Here is a 24120-nt window from a genome sequence, read left to right as displayed (position 1 = left end):
ACACAGTTTGACTCCGTAAACGAACCGCTGCCTTTGGCAACCGGCTCGAGTTCCCGGGTGAGAAGCGGACGCGCGAGCAGATAAGAGCACCGCGTAAAGAGGAGGAGGAAGGGGGCGTTACGTGATGGGGATCCTGCGTTCGCAGGAAGAAACCCTGATCCCAGCGTGCTGCTGGGCTGCCAGGCTATATTTAGCTGGTGTTGCCATGTGCCCGGAATGTGAGACATACATTCTGCAGCGCGCGCATGTGAGCGTGCAAACGGCCGGGGGGAGGAGGAGAGCGCGCGCACAAATATTACACACTTCTCACAGAATTTTAAACAAACGCCTCTGACAAGGAGGGAGCCATATTATGCACGTCAACCATTTGGAAAAACAATAATGCAAAAAGCAAACAAACAAAAAAAAATGCACGCGCGCGCTCTTGCTTTCACGCAGGATTCAGAGAGCATGTTTTAAGTCTTTTGCGTGCACGGCTTTGTTTTTTTTTAGTGCATTTCTGTGCAGCTTCTGCGTGAAATAGGAGCCGGGTTGCTGCAGTGGGACCTGTAATAGAGATGCAGTGCGCTCACAATGGAGGGCGGTTTGTGGGAGGAATCCTTTTACGTTTGGGATAAGCGCCCCTGTTTGGCGTGTGATTTAAATCTATGCCCATGAAAGCCCAGAACCTTTTGATGCAGATGACTACTTGACTTTTTTTGATTTGTGCTTCAAATGGACCGGCTCGCCCCAACACGAACATTTGCTGGAACTGTAGGCCGTGCAATATTTAGACGAGTTTGTTTTTTCTAGAGATTTGGAGAAACGCAGCGTTACAGCCGTTTCGATCAGCAGTGGATGCTCTGAAGTGAACGGGTGCCGTCAGAACGAGACTCCAAACAGCTGATAAAACACCTGAGCTTTTGTAAGAAACAATTCAATCATTAAGGCATTCAATGTAAACTTGCAGCTTGAATATGAGTCCTCTATCCATAATATTGCTTTCTGCTGTTATGCGTGTTTTAACAAATATACACAGATCAAACTTTGTTTGTGAAAAACAGCTCAAAACCAGGATTTTGACGTGGGATTTTCACTGAAGCCAGCATTAATATGGATTATAGTATTTTGTCATTTTTTCCCCCCCAAAAGCAATGATTTAAAAAAAAACCCCGAAATTGTTTGGACTCTCTTTCTGACGGCACCCATTTACTTCAAAGCATCCATTGGTGAGCGAGTCGCGCAATGCCACGTTTCTCTAAATCTGTTAAGATGAAGAAACAAACTCGTCTATATCTTAAAGAGGAGTCTGTGTCGTGTATCTGTTTGGGGAAACGTGCAAGCAACTGGGAAAAACCTCTTCTTACGAGGAAACCAGCAAATGCCACCTGGTGGCTCCCTTTACAAAGAGCAGCAGATGTTATAACACGGCAGCTGCATCAGAAGACCGTGCAAATATTGTACTCCATATTTATATTCATTAACATCCAAGGTCCTTCAAAGATACTCTAACCCCCCCTCCCAAACAACACGGTAATAGCACAGTATGTTTTTGTTAATATCTTACACGGTGAATATTATTTGCAGCATTTAATTAACGTAATCAGTAAGTCACAGCAACCCATTAAAATGGTTTAACCAGTTTCTACTTACTTTTTTTTTTATCGATTATATTTATCGAAATATAATCGATAATGCTTTAGTTTGTCTGATGTCAAGAGTTTAAAGATCATGGTCATATTACGAACCAAAGATGAAAACTGTGATACAAAACACATCCAACACTGAGGTATCACCTGTTTATATGCAGTGAGACTTTCTACCACGGGGAGGCGCTCGTGTTTTACATTAATCCAGATCACAGGAAGTACAGCAGAGGGCGCTCTAACCTCAAACACAGGCTGGAACCACAGCATAGCTTTTTTTCTTTATTAATTTTGTCTGGTTTAATAAATGTTCAAAAGATCTCATTGTGAAACGAGATAAAGCCCTGTGCTATACGTATATTTTTGGGGTGCATAGATTAAGATCCATTGAAAAAGTATTTTTTACTGAAGATTATCAGTAAAGTGGACGAAAAAAACCCCAGCATCAACAAAAAAAAAATTAATGAACTGCGTTGTTTAATTTAAATGATCTATTAGTTGTATAATTAATACATGAGCTTGTTATTTCGGTGTCTCCGTTTAGTGCCTTATATTGTTTAAATACTGTTTATTTATGCTGTTTGTTCATTCTGTACTTATTAGTGCATTTTGGTATTTTGTTGCCACTGTATGATAATCATAATCTCGTAGCGAAATCAACTTCACAACGCTGGGTAACATCCATATCTTCGATTTATTTTAAAATGAGACAAAAAAAACAATCATAAATAAAAGGTGTAAAATACATTTGATTCAAAAAAAATAATTTAAAATAAATAAACAATTAATTTAAAACACACACAGACAAAAAGTTCATACTTAAGAAATTCAACATGAATTTACCGTTCCCAACACAAACCTTCGAAAAACAACAAAAACAACAGAGCGATACGTGAAGTCATTAAGGTTTGTAACATGTTCGAATGAATCCAGATTCTAAACTGTACATGGTACATACTCTCTGGAAATGTGTTTATGGATCAAATCAGACTCTCAACTCTTTCTGATCCTCGAGTGTGAAGTTTGTGGTTCGGTCAGTTGGCACCTGGTACATTTCCACCCTCTTCCAGTCGTCGAAAGCGGTGGTAATGAACCACCCGGGATACTTAACAGATTCAAAAGAGTTGTAATAGCTGCCGCTCTGCTTCCTGTAGAAGAGGAGGTTGTCATACCCGTTGGGGTCACCTTCTTTGATGGTGTTCAGGGAGCCGCTCACCTCCTAAAACGATCAAAAGGGGCTTTTTAGTCCTCGTTTCAAAAACGCGGAAAACATTTAAGGTTAATGGGTTTGCGGCGCACGAACCTTCAAGAGCAGGACGGGGGAAGAAGCGCCAGACTGGGTGCAAGAGATGTAGAAGTTGGTTTTGGAAATTCCCAGACACACGGGCTGGCCTTTATTCTGCGGCTGGCTCGCCACGTATGTCGACATGTTGAACTGAACTGAAAGAAACGGAGGACGCGTGAGGGGCGCCGTCGAAAGCACAAGTCGAGTCAGAGCTCGCGTTAGAGGCTTACCTTTGTACTGATCGGTCCCCGCGCTCAGAGTCACGGCCTTCAAATGAAGGTCCTCGTTGGCCAGCTTGTTGCTCTGCACCAGAGTCTTTTTGTATTTATCGCAAATGGTGCACTGCAGGCTGGTCTGAGTCTCCTTGGAGTAAACCGACGTCACCGCGAGCGGCTTCGCCAGGCGCTCTGTGGAGATAAAGACACCGCACATCAATCGAGAGAGAGAGAAAATGTCCTTTTAGGACAATTGGTTCGATATTGCAGATTCGTATTAATATTATAGAGGTTTAGCAAACCAGCTCGACCCCTTTGTATTACGTATTAGGCCATAGTTCGATTAGGACATTTAAGTAACGCGTCTTGGACAAAAAGCACTACTGGTGTGCATCTTAAGACAATGTTTTAAAGAGGAGCCCGTGCAAGTTTCTTTTACTTCAAACAGCTCACATTTACATTCAGTTTTCTGTTAAACCGGGGGATCAAAATGTAAATAAAATCATGTCAAAATCAGACTCGCACACACAAAAAGATTATATTAGTAAATCTAAAAATACTTTAACTAACTTGGCGTTCTTGGTCAAAAAAAAAAAAAGCTATAATCAAATCATGGATGCAAACGTTTGTTTTCGTTCATCTTCTTCTGCTTGGATGTAAACCGTTCTTCGAAGACGCATCAAAAACGTCATTTCGATTGTGCATCCATGAAATGTGCCGTTCACACTGACCCAAAAACTAAAAAGAGGTCACAAAATGTGAAGAAAACCCATAGGTTAACCAGTATTTCCGTTAACTTATGAATCTGGGTCGGGTTAACCAGCTATGTAATATTTTAGTTAACGCGGTCAGTATGTTGTGTGGCTGGCGCTCCCAGCTCGAAGCGTTTTAACCTACTATCAGACCACCTGAAACCAGTTTTAGCTGCTTAAAAGCTTGCTAACGGTACCTTCGATCACATTCTCCAAGATGAAGTTGAGCAGAGCGTCCTCGCAGAGCTTCCCGGAAGACATTTCTCTGATGTGCTTCAACCTTTCCACGGCGATGACGATGTTCACCGCCCGCCTCAAGCTGTGAGGATGCAGAGACACCTCCAGTTTGATGTCTTGCATGTCGCACTGGCATCGCTGGAGAAAACAACAACAAGTTAGAAGACTTAATATTAAATCAACACCATGTCCCCAAGCATATTTAAGAGCAACCCACCATAGCTAGATGATCTGGGCAGTCCAGTTCATCAAAGCCGGCCATTTCAGAGTACATTGCGTCTTTCTGGAGAGCACTGTTTAGAAAACAAACGCAAATTAGCATTGCATTTTAAAGTTAGAGGCAAAGCAGAGAATGGTAAATTGCATTAAATGCATCATCTAGACAAGAGCTAGTCGATAATGCATTGATTAATATAGTCATAATAATACTTACCCCGAAGGCAAAATAAAGTGTCCCTGGCATGCCATCGTTCTATATCAAAGCATAAAAATAAACAGTGAGGAATAAATCTGTATCACTGAAAACAGGACTTTTAATCGAGACGCACGTGTAAGTCACCTACCAGTCGTTTAGTTCAGTTCTCCGCCTGGAGTTATTGAGTTAACTGGTTGCTTCTCTTGTGAGAGTCTTCGGTTGAATGTCTGGGTGACAGCGCAAGAGTGCTTTTATATCCTCCATCAGGAATTTCCCCTTTCAGACAAGCGCGTAATAAACGAGCGGAAGTTTATAAGTTTCGACATCCAGGTAAAAAAAAAAAAACAAGGACACTTCCGTAATGTACTTCAGGCGCTCTGTTCACTATCGCACTAGTTTTGTACTTAATATACCGAAATGATTCTCTAGTAAGAGATCTAAGATCGTCTAAGTGTACTTAACTGTGCTTTTTTTGAGACTAATATGTGAAAGTTGGTTTAAATGCGCTTTTAATAACAAAGATAGTATGTTAAAAGTGCATTTAGTTCACGTTCCCGGTGTCTCAAAATAGCACTTAGATGATCTTAGGTTTATCTCAAGAAGATCATTTTAAGTATATTTAAGTACAAACTTAAAATAGATCACTTTAATTACTTTACGGAAGTGCAGGATTTTACAGGCACGCGTTCTTTCGAAGTGTAAACAAAGCCGGCATACTTTTGTTACATCTCGATTATTTTTTTTATTTATTTTTTTAAATTATTTATTTTTTTAATTTATTTAATTTTCTCTCAGAAAAGGAGATGGCACACCGCTCGTTTTGGTGTCCGGATCATTCTAATCATTTACTCAAAAAGGCATTTTAATACCTATAACTTGGATGCAAACCTCTTATAAGGTTGATTCTGCATCCACTTCAGTAAAAGGAAAGAAAAGGAGTCTAAAAGTTAAAATTCTTGAACAAGAAATTTGGCATTACATTTTATTAGTAATCGCACACATTCGTATTTTTTTATTTTTTTTCCCTGAGGCATCCAGTAACGTAAAAAGAGTTTTAGTAAAAATGAACAGTGATTAATTTTTGTAAATATTTCTCAGGGTTTCGACTGATAAAATGTATATGGCTTGTGGCTGTGCTTCTGAAAAACATTGCAAAACATAAAACGATCAAAACAAATGTAAAAGGTCTAATGTGTAAAATATGAAGCAGTTGTTGTGTTATGCAAATAGTTACGTAGTTGGTTTTTTTGTGGTCGTTTTATGTGGTTTCCGTCTGCTTTTGCAATACAGTGATGCAAGTTTTTTGTTTGTAGGGAAGAATTCTCAAAAACCTCCTTATTTGCAACAGAACTAAGAACGAATGCATTTATTTATTACTCTTTTTTTTTAAAACTATGTTTTTATTTAAACTTTTTTTTATCGTAATATACGCATTATGCATTAATATTTTATGTTAACGCTAAAAAAATGCATAAGAACGTGAAAGGGAACGAGGAGATAACAAAATAAACAAGGAAAAATAAACTTTAATTACACAAAATAACTACCAAAATAAATATATATATATATATATATAATATATATATATATATATATATATATATATATATATATATATATATATATATATATATATATATATATATATATATATAATATATAAATAATATAAATATATATATATACATATATATATATATATATATATATATATATATATATATATATATATATATACATATATATATATATATATATATATATATATATATATATATATATATATATATATATATATATATATATAATATATATATATATATATATATATATATATATATATATATATATATATATATATATATATATATATATATATATATGTATACATATATACATATATATGTATACATATACACATATATATATATATATATACACATATATATATATATATATATATACATATACATATATACATATACATATATATATATATATATATATATATATATATATATATATATATATATATATAATCGGATTTAATCTTTGTGTCCATATTGTTAGAGTAATTTCGCGTTTCCTAATCCATCTAACAATGCTTATTTTCCTAGCTGCAATTAATAAAATATGTATACAAATAGGGTTTACTTAACTCATCAAGCAGAAAGAATACTGTCCTATAACTTCCCTAATCTCCCTTTTAAGCCCCCTGCCAATACACTTGGATTTTGCTAAATAAGAACAAATTTTTGAGCTTTTCGTGAAAATGTTCGTTTTAGTAAACACCAGTGTAACCAGTGTGACATCTAGCCCCGGTTTACACTGGCAGCCATCTGTGGCAAAGCTTGTAAACTCACTACTTGATTTACTTGAAAGACGTTTTCAGAACATGAGAAGAAGACTTGTTACCTCCAGCGCTGTCTGGTTGAGTCTGGTTGAGTCTGGTTGAGTGCTGTTTGTGCTGCGACCGATCTTCAGATATGATCCCTGAAAAGACAGTGACTCACTACAGACCACGACCAAGAAAACAGCCCATGCTATTTCATTCAAGGTCAAGAGAGGTCAAGCTGCTGGGGCTGCAAGGAGTTGGTGTAAGTGGTCGAAACGAGGACTGTGGGTTGCCAGATTGAGGACACACAACAGGAATGAGCACAATTTATAACAGAAGGTGATTTATGCACGTTTTAATAGAGGTTTTCATCTATGTTTCAATAGTCTCTGGTCATAAAAGTTAAACTTTTTAGGGTCGGATAAATTTTGCAGTCACTATGTGGGTTTATTTGCTGGCTCCCATTGATGTAGTGTGTGTGTGTGTGTGTGTGTGTGTGTGTGCGTGCGTGTATGTGTTTAACTGGCAACCTGAGGTGTCATGGTACTATTTGAATTTAGACAGTATGTGGAATCACACAGATCAACGCAAAAAAAAAAAAAGCAACCAAAAACAAGCAAAAAAAAAAAAACAATTTCGACACTTTGCGGCTGTGTTTCCTACATATCTGCTTTTTATTATGCCATTTCTAAACTTTAGATTAGAGCATTTTCAAATATAACATACAGCACCTTTAAAATTATATTTTGTCAAGTCACAAAAACACTCTTTTAGTTATTTAAGCACTGTCTAAATAGTTGAAATAGTTTAATAACGTAGAGTAAGTGCTGAAATACTTCAGTTATCTCATTAACTTAAATGAACTTTAATGCATAACGAGCTACGGGCGAATGAATTACCTATTGCAGTTTAAGAAAGAATGTCCACAGTTGGGTTATTATGAAAATAATGTCTTCAACAGAGTGGGTTTTTAGGTGTTTGCTGGCGTAATACAAATATTGGCGCTAGAATGTCCAGCAGAATTTCTGCTTTTATGAAACATCCTCATTTAGCTTCTGCAAAACGCTGGTATAAAACATCTTTTTTTTAAATTTATTAATTTTATTTATTTTCTAGGAGACCACAGCTCATATACAGATTTACTATTTTAAGACAGTTTTACTGTATTTTCATGAAGTCCCTGTTAGGTCAGACGAGAAACACAATTAGCTAGGATTTGTAGTTTCAGTAAAAGACAGGAAATTGTGTCATGAACCACATAAATAAAAGTGTCCCAACCTGTAAATCCAGTTTACCCTGGACTTTCTTATCCTGCAATCCCGTGACTCAGTCTTTTTAGGTGGGATGCACAATTACGAGCGTTGCATCATTACGGATATTGTTAATTATAAATGATATTGTATTACATCATGTAATCAAATCTTTCTGCATTGTTGTGTGAGTACTACTGAATAGGTGTTTGACGGAAGAAAGAGCGATAAAATACTATAAAAGCTGTAACTGTTGCAGTTCTTTAAATCAAATAAATTGTTGATATGATGAAACACACTGCTGTTTAAAAGGTTTAGGGTCTTTAAGATCACTTGAGTAATGGTGCTGAAAATTCAGTAAATTAATTAGCCTTAGAATATATAAAAACAGGAAAGAATTCTTGAAATTGATTAATATTTCATGATATTACTCATATATTAATGCAGCCTGTACAAGCATGTGCGTGCAACCTTATTAGTACTTCCACGTCCAAATATGGTCTTCAGTCTTATTGTGATGTGACAAAAAAAAAAAAGGAAGTCGGTCATAAGGTTTTACAAAAAAGAAGCACCACAATTACTCATATATAGTATATAATCTCATATAAAGTGTATAATCCATCTCAAAGGCATGTTACAAATAAGATTAAATTACAAATATTTCAAATAATTGTGATGTTTTCAAACTACAGATTTTTTATAACTTAATATTTTTTTATATTTAGCTCAAAAAACGATACCAATATATTAAGATATATTAGTGTACTGAGAAACTAATGTGCTAAAATAAAAAAATAAAAAATCCTCTAAATATTATATTAAATACTACTGATGTGTGGCAACTCATATGACAATTATGTCACACTCATTATTACTTAAATGTTATATCTTTAGATTAGTATCTGCATGCTCAAAAAAAAAACCCCCAAAAAACTTTCGGAAAGAAAATACAAGTCATTGGCCTTATTAAAAGTCACTGTGTAAAAAGCAGACTTTAGCTCTGGATTTCTGCCTGAAGCGTCCGTTATTTTACTGTTTACGTCTACCGTCGTTTTCACGATGTAAGGTATATTCGACCTGACGGCGCGCAGACGTTGTACATAAATGCATAGAAAATGAGCAACAATCAGTTGAGCACTGGGCTGTGTTTATTTCCTACGAAAGAGTTGATATCGAGAGCACTCAACGGCTCGCGTACAATACAGAGGAGATCTGAACCCCGGCTGGGCGGAAGTAAAAGTGTGTTCGAATCCCTGGTGATATCTACGTTTGTACCTGAAGAGTTGACATCTGCCAGCAACTGTTCCCACTTTACAACCTCAGATGTTTCTTAAGTCGTTTACAGTGATCTCTAACCTATGCAAAAAAAAAAAAAAAAAAAAAAAAATTGCAGCATTTCTTTTGATAAATATTGTAAGACAAGGATTTTTATCTCTCTCTCTCTCTATATATATATATTATACATTCGTTATTTTGTGACCATATAAACTGACTTTTACAACAGAACAAACAGTACAACATTTTGAACAGCAGAAAAATATTTACTGGGATCACACACTGATCGGTGCAGTCAGTTTTCAGCGGATGGCCTATAATGACAACGACATAAATAAGCACACTTTGTAAATAACTGCTTAAAATTGGTTACATGACTATTTGCATCAGTAAAACATAACAAACGAAGGCTTGAAAGTCTTGAAGAACATCGCACCCTTTCTTTGCGCATCAAAACCCGAATTATACACTACCCTTTAAAAGCTTGGGCTCGTGATTTTCAATAAACTGGTTACTTTATTCCCGAAAGATTAGGTTAAATTAATCAAAAGCGACAGTGAAGACATCAAAGATTGCCATTTCGAATGAATGCCGCTCTTACTGGAACACGGGAAAATATTTCCACAAAAATATGAACATGGATAATAAATGAGCAGCGAGTCAGCGTGATTAGAATGATTCAGATCTCTGAAAGATCACGATGCTTAAAATTCAACCCATGAATCACATTTTAAAGTATATTCAAATAATAATAATAATAATAAAAACTAATATCGTTTCACAATTTGTTTTACCGTGATCCAATAAAACATCCTCGGCGAGTTTAAAAGCACATAACTCCAAACATCTGAACGGTCGTGAGGGCTGGAATGTCCCTGAAGCTCAACATAAAACTTAAACCAAGCATCTTCTCTAAGACAAGCGGATGGAACGGATAGCGGTTATAAGAGAACACCTTGGAATGCCAGAAACACGCCATTAAGAAGCAGGTCTTCTACATTTCAAAATATATGACTTTTTTCAGAAATTGCTGTTTCAGGTCATTCCAAGTATGGCAGAGGTTGGACATTTTTTTCTTTTTTTTTTGTCTACACCGTTAGCTGAATCCGCTACAGTCATGCAAGGCGTTCAGTCACCTAATAAGCAAATATTCTGAGATGCAAAATTAAAAAAAGGCAGCCGGACGTAGGCATGCGGTAAAAGAAGACACACACACAAAAAAATCGGGTCATTGTAATGTCACTCTCACGTGAGTTTTTCTGCAGATAATCAAACAGTCTGAAGACTCGGAGGGAAACGTATTCGGCGAAGCGAATGATAATTAATGCATCAATATAGGAATTTCTGAGACTGTGAAGGACCTATTTCTGTTAGCGATGACTTCACGCGCAAGACCATTTTCACGTGAAAAATCCAGCTTTCCACTTCTTGCAGATAAACACACATTGGCACTTAACGTACTGGGACCTGAAAGGAATATTCCACCTAAGAATTCACCATCAAACCTGTCTTTGGAAAGCAGTATTGTGTTTTTTTTTTAAACCTAGTACTGATTAATCTCCATCTACACACACACACACACACACACACACACACACACACACACAAAAAAAAAGTTCCAAAAGGGTTTTTTCGGTTTTTTCTTCAAAGTGAACCGTTAGCGTATTGCCCGCCCACTTGTTGGTCACTTGTGTTGGTCTGAATGAAAAATGCCAATTCATTCTTCACCACTAGGTGTCGCTTCAGGTAAAATAGCAGTTACCCTGGTAACGCTGTACATAAAGCAGCTTATTCTGACGTCATTCTGTGGACAGCGTCCAAAATACGTTACAATTCAAATTGTAGATGCACAAAAAAGAAGGCCAAGGGCCAATGAATCATTATATCCTCATCAGAATTTTTACAGCTTCATCAGAATTGTTGTCTGATGTGTGCGTGTGTGCATGTATGCATGTAAGTGTGTGTGTGTGAAATTAAAATACTGATTAGAAATAGATATAATTATTATGACCAATAACTAAAAATATGATTATAAAAACTACAATAACAATTCTATATTTTTAAGTGTTTTTTAGTTTGTGTACAAGGGTTTTGTATATGTATAGTTCATTTATAATAATAATAATAATAATAAAAAAACATAAGATGCTTTGTCTTTTTATATATTATAATATTGTATTTTACTCTTTAACAGTGCGTTCCATTGATCCAAAAGTTCTCTATTTTGCATAAATGAAATGATTCCGTAAAAAAGAATGGAACCTTTAAGCGTAGAAGAACCTTTTTTGGCTCCAAAAAAATAACCTTTCAGTAAACAGACCTTTAACCAAAAAAAAACAAGAACAACAACACTATAATAAAAGATCTTTATAGACGGTGGTTCCATGAAGAACCTTTCAAAAGGTTCTTTAAAATGGAAAGGTTCTTTATACAAAGAAAAAATAGCTATTTTAAGAACTGCTCACTGAAAGGTTCTTTAAAGGAACCCAAAATGATTCTTCCGCGGCGTCGCCGTTAAAACCCCTTGTGAACCTTTTTTTTTAAGAGTGTGTGAAGAACATAATAATCTAAGGAACCTTTCGTGGAATGGAAAGATTGCATGGAAGCTAGCGTTTTTTTGCTAAACCACGGCGTACTTCCCCAAAGGTCTAAAATCTTATTTGTGTTCAGATTTGATGGCATTATTCCAGCTCAAATATGTACGCGGGATAACATTTGAGTGAAGCTGTGTTGTCATTTACAGAGGGAGGCGGACGGCTGTAGTCACTACTGATTGAAAAAGACAAGTTTAGGGGACTTGAGGATGAGTAAATGGCTATTTTCTGTTGCTCTGAACCAATTTGGCACATTAGGGCTCGACTATACAGAGCCGCAATACTGCTTTATACGATACGACAGGGATAGTAAGATCTTGGCACACCATTTAATTTAGTAGCACATATGCACACGCATACAGCTTAAGGAAATGAGTGAACCCAAACAGAGGGCAGAGGAAGTGACATCGAGGGAACAGCTGAGTAAGCAGAGCCGAGGGAACAGATCCCGCCTGACCAGAAAGACGCGTCTCCAACATCACGTCTTTAGCTTTCCTCAACAGTCCTCCATCTGGATCCATCGCTGCGTTCCAGGAGTAAAAGATTCAAGACGACAAAAACAAATTAGTTGTCATAATAAAATCCCGGCGGGTTCCGCAGGAAGGTCAAAAGGCTCGTCTCTGGCTGTGAAGCTCCTCGTCTGTGCTGGATTCCTGGCTCGCACCTGCAGAGCCCGGGAAATCACAATCAAAGACACGGATTCATCCTTCTCTGCTAACATATTCTGACATCATTCTGTGGACAGTGTCCAAGGGCCAATGAATCCTTATAACATCATCAGAACTATCTGATTATCAGTAGACATGTGATAAAGTAACATACAGTGTGTGAGTGTGTGCATGCGTGTAAGTGTGTGACAAAAAATTAGAATTTGTAGTGATTTAGAAATGTTTGTTGATATTAATAATTAGTATATTATGACCGATAACTAAAAATACGATCATAAAAACCATATATATATATATATATATATATATATATATATATATATATATATATATATATATATATATACACATTTTTAAAGTGTTTTGTATACAAGTTTGTGTACAAGGTTTTTGTATATTTACATGTAAAATGAATTTATAATAATTTATAATAATAAAAACTAAACTAACTGTGTCTTATATACAATTTAAGAAGACATAATTATTACTTATAATTATTTATATATATATATATATATATATATATATATATATATATATATATATATATATATATATATATATATATGTGTAAAAATAAATATACTTTATATTTGTCACTTTAAAGTAATGTGACAAAAACTAATATTATATATATATATATATATATATATATATATATTATATTTATCATATTTATATATTACTTTAAAGCAGTAAAAGCAAATGAGAATCTAATATCATATATATATATATATATATATATATATATATATATATATATATATATATATACACACATTTGAAAAAATTCCCAGTATGGATAAAATATGTCCCACATGCATTTTGTGAGATTCACCCATTCACTATTTGAATGTAAATAAAAAAATAGCTAAATAACTACAGATAATATTTGGAATATATATATATATATATATATATATATATATATATATATATATATATATATATATATATATATATATAGCAATATCTGACTATGAAATTATATAAAAAAAATTTTTTGACCAAAGTTAAAAAAATAATAATAAAAATTGTCAATTAGTTAGCAGTTTGGAAGAATTACAGGGAACTTCATAAGAACACCTACCTGGACATTTATATCCTGTCTGAGAGTTTAATGCGGAGGAGCCAACAGACAGCATTAATACAGAAAAGGGTTACTTTGCAAAATGGCGGCATTAAAAAAAAAATGAGAAGGATAAAGCACTGATTTAAGCTCATATCAGAGACGCATTCAAATGTAAGCGCTATGCGTATCATTCGACATGCGCTGCTGTATCATACCAACCAGCTGGTGGCGCTCTGGGATGCTTCCGTGCTCTGCTGGGATACACGGTTCAAATGTAACATACCATGCTTATCACTGGCATTTACCTCATGCAAAGCACGCTAACAGTAGTTGTCAATTGCGTCAAAGAATGAAAAGTGGAGCTGAAAGTCTAATGGAGATAAAAAGAGGGAGAAAATGAAGGGAAGGAGAGAAAAAGACAAAGAAAGAGAACACAGCTTTAGTTCAGCAGAAGAGAGCGATGAAGACCGAAAGTTTCACAGACATTCCCCGTCGACCTGTCCTCACACGTTTAACATTCCAACGCTAGCGAATTACACAGAAACACGGGAAGAGGAATATACGCAAAATCACAAGCGCAGAACGATCCGTCACGCGTTCGGCGTCATGCACGTGTGCCGGGGTCCGCCGTACCTTGAGTAGTGTTTTTCTCGTTCAGGAGTTTGGTTTGACTGTTGGGCAGGATCTTGATTTCAGGCGGCTCGGGGCTCTGGGCCACCCGCGACGCCATCACGGCATTGAGGTACTGCAGACGGGTCACCTGTGGGACGCGGGACACATGGGAGAGCTTTACTGAAGGACACACGACTGCACTGTTCACAAAAAACTTTAACAAATTAAGAAATTAAGAAAGAGACAAAATATGCAACACTGTGCACTTCAATTCTTCATTGAGGGAAAAACAGTACAATTGCAAAAAATAATACATAAATAAATACATAAAAATACAATAAAAAAATGGTTGACTTTGATCTGTTAGAAATAAATGTTAAATATTTTTATGGTAAAAAATCTAAATAATAATAATAAAAGAAAAAACTTATAAAAATATATAACAATAATGATAATAATAATGACAACAACAATTATAATATTCCTGAAATAATACTAAAATAATATACTGATTTTTTATTTTATAAATTATCATTTTATAAATGTTAGAATAAAAATTGTAACAAGAATACATGATTCTTTTTTTACATGTAAACATGGTAAAATGATCAAATAATGTAAAAACAAAAAATTAAGATACATTAATAATCTATTTATCTATATCTATAAAACGTATCTATAGACATATGGATAGTAGTGCTTTCAAACGAATAATCACAGTGTGTAACTAATCACAGTGTGTATGTGTACTGTGTATATTATGTATATATGAAGACACACATACAGTATATATTTAAAAATATAAAAAATGTTCATACATTCATATATATATATATATATATATATATATATACATACACACACACGTGTATATATATATATACACACACATGTGTTTGCACATAATAAACATACATACAAATATTATGTATGCAAAAAGGAAAAACAAACACTGGCTGAAAGTTTAAGTTTTATGGAGCAGAGATGCATGTTTGATTATGAACAAGAAAAACAAATAAAAATTGAGGAATCATGTGCAATAAGACCAGAAACCCAGTCAATTGTGATTCATAAGCAATGAGCCGAGATCAAATGAACACAGGCACGTCTCAAGAGTGTGTGGGCTAACACAGGTCCAGCAGAAGCTGAGACGAGAGCAGCGTGTTGACCTCACCTTGATGAACTGCAGGTCTGTGAGGGCTCGCACGGTGTAGTCGGGACAGTAGCTGGACGGGCTGGTGGCGTCCCCCAGATCGAAGGGGTCTCTGGGGGACTGACGCTGCGTGGACACCGGAGACTGATGGACTGATCACACAAACAATCATCACGTCAGCATACCAGAACACGGGCTGCCGCTATCCACAGCAATAACACTCCCGTCCCAATCAGGCCTTACGCCATAAAACAAGTGATAAATCTTATCACTTCTTCAGATGCTTATCTCAATCAACAGCTACTGCATGAAAACGATCCGCGACGAGATACCACAAGGATCTGTCCTAGGTCCTCTGCTTTTTTAAAATATGCGTGTTGCCTCTTGGTAATATTATTAGAAAATAAGGGGTTAATATACAAGGCCAGATGACATTTCAAAATCATCAGATTGTGTTAAAAATGTAAAAACCACTGGATAACATAAGTATACCAGATTGCTGACCTCTACAGTCAAAAATCTGGGTGTTATATTAGACAGCAACCTGTCATTTGAACATCATATTTCCCATGTTACATCCTTCCATCTTAGAAACACTGGCAAGCTACATGTTACCTGTTTCTGTTGCAGAAAAGCTAACGCATGCATTCATGAGCTCCAGACTGGACTACTGTAATGCACTGCTAGCTGGATGTCCTGCATCTCCAAAAAGCGAGCTACAGAATGAGTCCCAACTTTACAGTCTCTGCACTGGCTTAATTACAACTTAAATTAATTATGAAGCTGCTTTGAAATGATTTGTATCGTTAAAAAGTGCTATATTAATAAACTTGATTGCGCGTTTGTTGTTTTAGCTCCGCCCACAGCGAAATCTCATTGGTGTAAAATTACAACCCGCTGTATCGTAAGCATCTAATGTGTTCTAATCGGACGCAAAACTTATCACTTCCTGTAGAAATGTACTCTCCGTGAGGACTGGAAAAACAGGAAAAGTCTGCAGCATGCGCGCTCCGCTGATCATCAACATGTAAACAATAGCCCCATATAGACCTTTTGCTTTCAAAACACACAAGGCGGTTTACAAGCCGACATCCATGGGTCAACTGTGAGAATAGTATGAATTTGAAATGGATCTGGTACGATCACGTGATCAATGACATCTTGCTGAGACAAACCTGAGGAGGGAGCTGTGAGCGCCGAAACGCCGTAGTAGGTGAACGCACCGTTCTCAAACTTCAAACCCTCTTTCCCGATCTCCACCTCCACTCGGCCCTACACACCATTAAAACATCAAAGAATTAAAAAAAAACATTTATTTCAATTTAAAAATAAATAAATATGTTATTATATATATATATATATATATATATATATATATATATATATATATATATATACTTATTTGATAAACTTATTATTGTTATATATCTTAAATATATTATATATAATAAATGTATTATACATATTTTGATTTTGTAATAATATTACCAGTTCAATTAACAAATAATTACAAATGTTTACATATATATAATTTACATATTTTTAATACATATTTACAAACAATTTGAATCGTTATACTAATTAATTATTATACTAAAAACGGTTATTACTAAATTTCCAATGTTAGACGATAATATATAATATAATATATGAATTATATATAAAAATATTTTAATTATATATGAAGAGTTTAGTAGCAAAACCCTAACTCTTTTTAATTTTCTTTTTAGGTTATTATGTGTTTATTGATTTATTGTTTTAGTTAAATGTTAAATGTTTAGTAAAAATAACCCAACTGCAGTCTGACAGATTAACTGGAATGCACAATGAAAATAAAAACAATGATTTTTGAGAGAGAATTAACTTAATGTGATATTATCATTACATTTTATTAAATAAAAATAAAAATATGTTTCTTTATATTCTAAATATAACTTTAATTGTTAAAATAATAGCTTATATAGTAAAAATAGTAATAATAAAAATAATAGCTTATTAACACTTAAATCAACAGTGCTTAAAAAAAAACTTTTAAATATAATATTTTTAATAATGAAAAAAATACTACTACTATCACTTTAATCAAAAAGCTATTAAAACATCCTGATATATTAATAACAAACTACTACTTTAGTTGTTATAATAATTAAACGCTCAATGTTAAAAAAAAAATGCATGTTAGTATTTAAAAAAAACAACAACTAAAAAACTAAACTACAACTAATAATGTCAAATTCATTGCTTTGAAAGCGTACCTGCAGCAGCAGGATGAAGTAATCTACGGGGTGGTTCCGCGTGTACAGGTAGTGATCAGGACTGAGCCGGTTCGCAGGGTCAAACTTCACTTCTTGGTTGACGCTCGGGTGCCGCAGCAGGTGAAACAGGACTCTCTCAGACACTCGCTGCGGGCTGAAGTGTTCCACCTCTGAAACGGAGGAGGAGGAGCGCTGCTGAACGGCCTGCTAACCAGCACTGAACAAGCACAAGTCAGCTAGCTTTTTCAGCCCTTTACGCTTGTCGGCCCAAACAGATACACACTGCTGTTAAAGGCAGTGAGATTTTGAATGAACCTGCATTTACTGATCGCAAATATAGTCAAGTTGTGGAATATTATTCCAATTTAAAATAGCTGTTTTCAATTGCAATACATTGTAAAATATCATTTATTCCTGTGATGCAAAGCTGAATTTTCATCATGATTATTCCAGTCACGTGATACTTTATTCTAAATTATTCTAATACGCTGATTTTCAGTGCTAAAAACGTATTATTTTTTTTATAAAATTATAAATGCTTTTAATGTAAAAATTCTTGTATGTAACATTTTTAATGTAATATAATAATATTAATAATAATAATAGTAGCCCTAATTTATGAGATACTTTTTTGTAATCATTAATATATTTTTAGTATCATTAATAAATGATTTTTTTATTATATAACTACGAAGCCCTGCACGTGATATGCGGACAAAAATAAAATAATCATGGCCACAGATAAAGAATTAGTTGTTATTTTAGTAAAGAGTGGCCACGTTGAACTAATTTGTTTTGTTTTAATCAAAAGTGGCCCTGATTTACTAAAACAGGGGAAGGAACTCCTTAAATCTGTTCTTCCTGCATGGCGTGCGAATGGTATATATGTAATTAAACTATTTTGAAATGCATATTACCCTTAAGAAGAACAAGCCACTCGGTTTAACATAGTTACAACACCTGGGAGCTTTATCAGTACTGCTTTTTGTTCACGAATACTGATTTTAAAGAAAGCAAAGAGACTATAGTTGACTACAGAACTTTTTCCACGACTACGGGAGCACCGCCCCCTTTAACGCATGGTAAAATCACTGTAACACACACAGCCTCCAGCAGATTATCGATGATTTTAAAGCAGGCAGACCTCGGGACAGGAATCGGTGGGTGGCCAGCAGCAGCTGAGGAGAGGTACGGATCTTCGGTTCGCCTTCTGGAGGTTTGAAGATGGAGAACTCGTCGTGAACGCTGCGTGGCTCCAGAGGGATCTCCACCGGGGCCATCGGGCGCTTCACCTTCATGTCCACTGCGGAATAAAAACAAATCACATTACAATTCGCTTCAAACAACGTGACAGGGATGCGTTTAAAAACACAACACGGGGGGCTCACTGTAGCCGTCAGACTCGTCCAGGATCTCCGATTTGATGATCTCCTCGATGACGTCCTCCAGCGTGACCAGACCCAGAACCTCGTAGAACGGATCTCCTTCGCCCTCGTTATTCACCTTCTGAACGATGGCCAGGTGGGAGTTTCCTAGAAAGACAAGAGAAAGGCATAGGCTTTAGTAGGAGAAGTTTTGTAATGAATTTTAAGAACTGTATACTGTCATTTATGATTATCAATTCTATGATTATACCAAAAAAAGGCAGTCAAGAATTAAAGAGAGTTGTGTAATAAACACTGATACGTATAGATGCATTACAACAGAAATATAAACAATTAAGAAAAATTATATATATATATATATATATATATATATATATATATATATATATATATATATATATATATATATATATATCTATATGAAAATGTCTAATGAAAATATAAACACAATACATGCATTTATTAGCAATTGAGCAAATATTGGTTGCACACTAATAACTAGTTTGAAGGTATATGTTTATCATATTATCAAAATGCTAATAACACACTATAATAATAATTGTTATTGCTAAACATTTCATGATTTTAATTTAATTTCAAACGTTATTTTAATAAATTATATTTATTAAAAACATAATAATTTTTTGTAAACAAATAAATAAATAAATAATAACAAAGATGTTTAGCAACAATAAAAACCTAAATAACTATGCACATTCTATTGCTATTCTATGTTAGAGACGGTCTCTGTATGTTTCTGGACATCGGAGTAACCAATTTAAAATATAAAAAAAGATTTAAAACATTTAAAATATTTTAATATTTCAAGTTGCAAAATTTAAATAAATGTTAATAATAAAAATAATAGTTGAATATTGAAAAAAATTATTATATATATTATTATTATATTATATTATATATATATATATCTATCCATGGCATCTTCATAGTGCATGGCATCAAATAATAATAATACAATAACCCAAATATTATATGGATTCCATATTATCCTTATTAGCAAAAACTGCAGATAATTGGTAAAATATCCGTCAAACAACGATTTGAAGGCATCTGCTCAAGCCTGACATGCCTTTTTTGAATTCCTCCAGCATTGCGTCCAGCTTGGTGTCATTAAAAACAAAATGCAGAGGATGGTTGTAGAACTTGGTGATGGTGGTCATGGGAGTGCGGTCCTCCGGGTCGACCAGCGCCAGGTCTTTGACGTACAGGATTTCGATGATATTGGACCTCTCCTCCTCGTACACCGGGACGCGAGTGTAGCCGCTCTGCATGATCTCAGACATGGTGTTGAAGTCCAGCACGGCCGTGGAGGGCAGCATGAAGCAATCTTTCAGGGGGGTCAGGATGTCCTCCACGGTTTTGGTCCTGAGAGCGCCTTTGCTGAACTCCACCTTGACGAACTCATTATACGGATCGTTCACACTAGTCCGAATCATTTCCATGGTTTTCTCGCGGATGCCCACTGTGCTCACGTCCCGGTGCAGGATCAAGTCTAGCAGGAGGCCGAGCGGACAAGAAAGCGGACACGTCAGGATGAGACAGATCTGGGCCAGCCATATCAAACCCGGTGCCATCTGGAACCCATAACCCGAACATACAACATGAGGAACCAGCTCGGCCAGGAGGAATACAAGGAAGCCGCTCGTGAACACAGCAGGCACGACGGACCCATAGAGACGGTACAACAAGATGCCGAGCACCGAGTGACCCAAAGCGCAAATGAACAAGAGCGAACAAACCAGAACGTTTCCTCTCCTCCGGATGGGCTTGAGCCGCTTGGCCGCCCGCTTTTCATCCTCCGAACCGCAGCTGTGCAGAACATACAGCTCCAACGGGTCCAGCCACAGCAAACTCAGATTCACACATCTGACCAAACTGCAAACCAAAACCAGAAGCACAACCACCAAAATCAGACCCCATAACGGAATGTAATCCGACGGCACATCCGGGTTCCTAATAACCAATTTGTCCGACCCAACAGAGCCCCACGCCTGGCCCTTTAAGACGCAGAAATGATGGAGCACGGGCTCTGCATCTTTATTCTCCGGTTTGGATGCTGCTGCTTCGGTTTGGACCTCTACAGTCCCGCTGTTCTCGTCATCCGACACGAACGCTCCGCGTAACTGGAACGCAGAGGAGTTGCGGCGCTCCTCCAGCCCGCAGGGGTCAAGCGAGCCGCCTCCAGCCGCGGCGAACGCGACCCACGGCCAGGTCTCATTGGACAGGTAGGACCCAAACAATCTGAGCTTGAAAGTGGTCCCGTGCGGAGCTACGATGACCCGTTCGCGCATGAACACCCGCTCGGTAACGTCCTCCAGGCGCAGTCCGTAAACCTGCGTCTCTTGAAGGCTGCAGGTTCCGAACCCGCACAGGAACGATATGATCAACGGGAGACGCAGCTCCGCCAAGCTGACCACCATATTGGAACAGGGCAGCCTGGCTTTGCGAATCATGTGACGCTGATGTTGTTGCTGCTACGCTAGCCTCCTACTTTTTCAGTTGTTTTCACACAAAACGGTGAAGGAAACTGGCTCGGTTCGGCCGCCATGTTGGCTCTGAGATTCTTGAGAAACAGGCACGGACTTGCCCCTGGACTGTGGAGCCACAATGAACGCAGTTTCTTTCTTTCTTTTTTTTTTGCACTACCGCCCTGTCGTGTCTATAACGGACCAATGAGGGAAGAGCAAGTGCTCGCTTGACCAATCGGAGAGCAGGCTGCCATGACAAACCACGCCCACAAGAGCACCGAAGACCTTCAGCGTGCGAGATTAGCATCTTCTCAAGGCTCTTTGGAAAACAGACGGTTTTATGTGGCTAAAAGCAGTTCTTTTTTTAAACATTTACTGCTTTCAGAAGAATCTAGCGGTTAGGTTAACAAAGAGAAAGTTAAAAATTGGCCGTAACGTTTGAAAAAGTGTTACCTACAGTTTGCAATAGAATAAAGGCAACGTCACAGACTGAGCAAAAGAGGTGTTTTAATAGAGAAATATTTAGATTTAGCATTTACATCATCAGAACTCGACAGAAATACAAAATATTATATACAGATTGCTTTAAATACGACCGTGTTCGTGGGAAGTACAGTACATCTGCGTTAGCTTTTTCCCTTTGAAGAAAGCAACGTAAGAAAAAAAACAAAAAAAAAACGAAAATCATACATATTGCGATGTTTTAAAAAGTTAAGTGACAAGAATAATCACTCCCACCTACAAATCAAATCATGGAATAATTATTCTGTATTTCACATGGCTTTTTAATGGAAGACGTGCGTTTTCACTGGTTATAGTGAACCCAAAACCGAGTGTGCTTACCTAGTATGCAATACAATACCCTGAACTGTTTGAAAGGCCAATATAGGTCATGACCCTGAAAAGTAAATAAATGCAGTGGAAAATGCAGACGCTTCCTGAAAACACACATTTATAATCTTTAACTGTGGTCTAATGATCAAACAGGAGACCCTGCACAGCATTGCTCCCGCTGAGTTCCTCAGGAGAAACTACCACGAACATTAAAAGCAGATTACTGAGCTCGATTGAAATCCCAGCACCACGCTCAAAAAGAATTTCATTAGTTCCCCACAGACAGTCCCCTGTGCAAACGAGAGAGAGGAACACGTGCATTAAACGGACAAATCAAAGTGCAGAAGGCTTTGGCTGATGTGTTCACTCACAAATTTAATTCCATGTAGCGTTGCAACTTTGGTCATGATGTAACATGTTACGCCTCAGTACAGAGCTCGAGCACAATGCCCACGTTTTGGTTTAAGTCGAAGTAAATACTAGTTAAAAGAAATGTCAGTTGAGGTAAAATGCAACGTATTTCTTCTCTCACTGTGCAATAGTACATTAAACATCTTTAAAAAAAAAAGAAAAAAAGAAAAAAGACAGACCTATTTATTGCTTCAGATTTAAATCTCTCGTAAAGGCAACAAAACATTTATAAATAACTTATAAATCATCATACGCAGTCAGTTTCATACTGTTCAATGAGAAAACTAAATAATAAATAATCAAGTGCTATTCTTCTCTGTAATTCTAATACTCACTGGGATGTTTTTACAATTCGTGAAATAAAATAATACTTTAACACTGAAAGCTCTATGCATGCACTGCACGGCGTACTTACAGTATGAATACATCAGAATAAGGTTTGAATACGGTTCCTGATCTCAGCTCAGCGTGAAAGAAACACAATGGAAAAATCACTGTGTGACTTCTGAAACGTGATCTCCGCGCAGAACCGGCTTTATGGTCACTGCAAGTACGTAGAAAAGCTCTCGTTCGTTAAAGGAGCAGTTTGACCAGGGCTAAAAACCTGCCGAAACATTCCTAGCAATGCAGCATTACGTCACTTTATGAATCCTCTGGAGCGAATGGGTGCCGTCAGAATGACTAAACTGCTGAAAAAAAAAAACGTCACAATAATCGACACCGGTCCATCAGTTAATATCTTGTGAACTGAAAAGCTCGTTGTTTTTAGATTAGCTCGCGTTTCGACGGCACCCATTCGCCGCGTGTTGAAGTGTTGGAAGTGTTACGTTTCTCCAAATCTGTTCTGATGAAGAAACAAGCTACAAACTTCAAACTGTAAGTTTTTGGGGTGAACTATTCCTTTAACTGACCTATAATCTAAACCGCGCTAGCGACTTCACACTTCGAGAGAAACCGAAGACGTGTCTAAACGAGCATGAGAGTCAGAACGAATGTACGGTTTCACTCCAGTTCACAGTGAATTCTGTTCAAGCATCTGTGCAGCCTGTTTCCGAGGATGGGAATGTTGGCGGAAAACAACATTTGTGTCGTTTGATGGACAGTCGTAGCCTTTGAGATCAAGAACTGGGTACATTTTACAAAACCTCATATTTCACCTCAAATTCAAGACTGTTATTAAGACCATTAAGATTTTTTGCATTTCAATAATTTTGCATTTGTATGGATTTGTTTATTTTAAATTGTAATACAGTAAAAC

The 24120-nt window shown here is 36.4% G+C and overlaps 3 protein-coding genes across 8 annotated transcripts in view; all 3 read right to left on the bottom strand.

Annotated features, from left to right (window-relative positions):
- Positions 1-2372: 2372 nt before the first annotated feature.
- Positions 2373-4805, bottom strand: il1b (interleukin 1, beta). Its single transcript, XM_043231405.1, has 7 exons — positions 4678-4805; positions 4548-4586; positions 4332-4407; positions 4075-4252; positions 3141-3317; positions 2929-3065; positions 2373-2844 (listed from the first exon to the last, which is right to left on the bottom strand). The coding sequence occupies exons 2-7, from the start codon at positions 4580-4582 to the stop codon at positions 2611-2613; spliced, it is 837 nt and encodes a 278-aa protein (XP_043087340.1). The 5' UTR covers positions 4583-4586; positions 4678-4805; the 3' UTR covers positions 2373-2610.
- A 4435-nt stretch (positions 4806-9240) lies between these two features.
- On the bottom strand, positions 9241-21968 carry LOC122333725 (metal transporter CNNM3). 5 transcript variants are annotated; one of them, XM_043231428.1, is made up of 10 exons: positions 20219-21968; positions 19132-19275; positions 18888-19046; positions 17744-17913; positions 16664-16760; positions 15510-15640; positions 14357-14483; positions 14029-14093; positions 13742-13760; positions 9241-12647 (listed from the first exon to the last, which is right to left on the bottom strand). In XM_043231428.1, exons 1-8 carry the CDS (start codon positions 21600-21602, stop codon positions 14044-14046), a joined length of 2262 nt encoding a protein of 753 aa, XP_043087363.1. In that variant the 5' UTR covers positions 21603-21968; the 3' UTR covers positions 9241-12647; positions 13742-13760; positions 14029-14043. The 5 variants fall into 5 exon arrangements, 4 of the variants coding, with proteins under 4 accessions (XP_043087363.1, XP_043087364.1, XP_043087366.1 ...); XR_006248665.1 differs by lacking the exons at positions 13742-13760; positions 14029-14093 and having other exon boundaries at positions 9241-9470; positions 9660-12647; XM_043231429.1 differs by lacking the exon at positions 13742-13760.
- A 136-nt stretch (positions 21969-22104) lies between these two features.
- Positions 22105-24120, bottom strand: part of LOC122333723 (metal transporter CNNM4-like) — a 20732-nt gene continuing 18716 nt past the window's right edge. For both annotated transcript variants that reach the window (XM_043231425.1, XM_043231426.1), the window contains one exon: positions 22105-24120. This exon is cut by the window's right edge and continues 1377 nt beyond it. The gene's annotated coding sequence lies outside the window, so the exon portion shown is untranslated.

This window comes from Puntigrus tetrazona, unplaced genomic scaffold, assembly GCF_018831695.1.
Source record: "Puntigrus tetrazona isolate hp1 unplaced genomic scaffold, ASM1883169v1 S000000373, whole genome shotgun sequence".
Lineage (NCBI taxonomy): Eukaryota > Metazoa > Chordata > Actinopteri > Cypriniformes > Cyprinidae > Puntigrus > Puntigrus tetrazona.
The sequence above is the reverse complement of the archived record's forward strand: the minus strand, read 5'-3'. Positions and strand labels throughout refer to the sequence as shown.

Coding starts and splice junctions, on each gene's coding strand:
- LOC122333725 (XM_043231427.1), bottom strand. CDS start 21,602: ATGATTCGCAAAGCCAGGCTGCCCTGTTCCAATATGGTGGTCAGCTTG. Junction 17,914..18,887: donor CCACCGATTCCTGTCCCGAG/GTCTGCCTGCTT, acceptor CCTCCGTTTCAG/AGGTGGAACACTTCAGCCCG. Junction 14,484..15,509: donor CAGACCTGCAGTTCATCAAG/GTGAGGTCAACA, acceptor CGCGTCCCACAG/GTGACCCGTCTGCAGTACCT.
- il1b (XM_043231405.1), bottom strand. CDS start 4,582: ATGGCATGCCAGGGACACTTTATTTTGCCTTCGGG. Junction 4,408..4,547: donor CACTTTATTTTGCCTTCGGG/GTAAGTATTATT, acceptor TTTTCTAAACAG/TGCTCTCCAGAAAGACGCAA. Junction 4,253..4,331: donor GCCCAGATCATCTAGCTATG/GTGGGTTGCTCT, acceptor TGTTTTCTCCAG/CGATGCCAGTGCGACATGCA.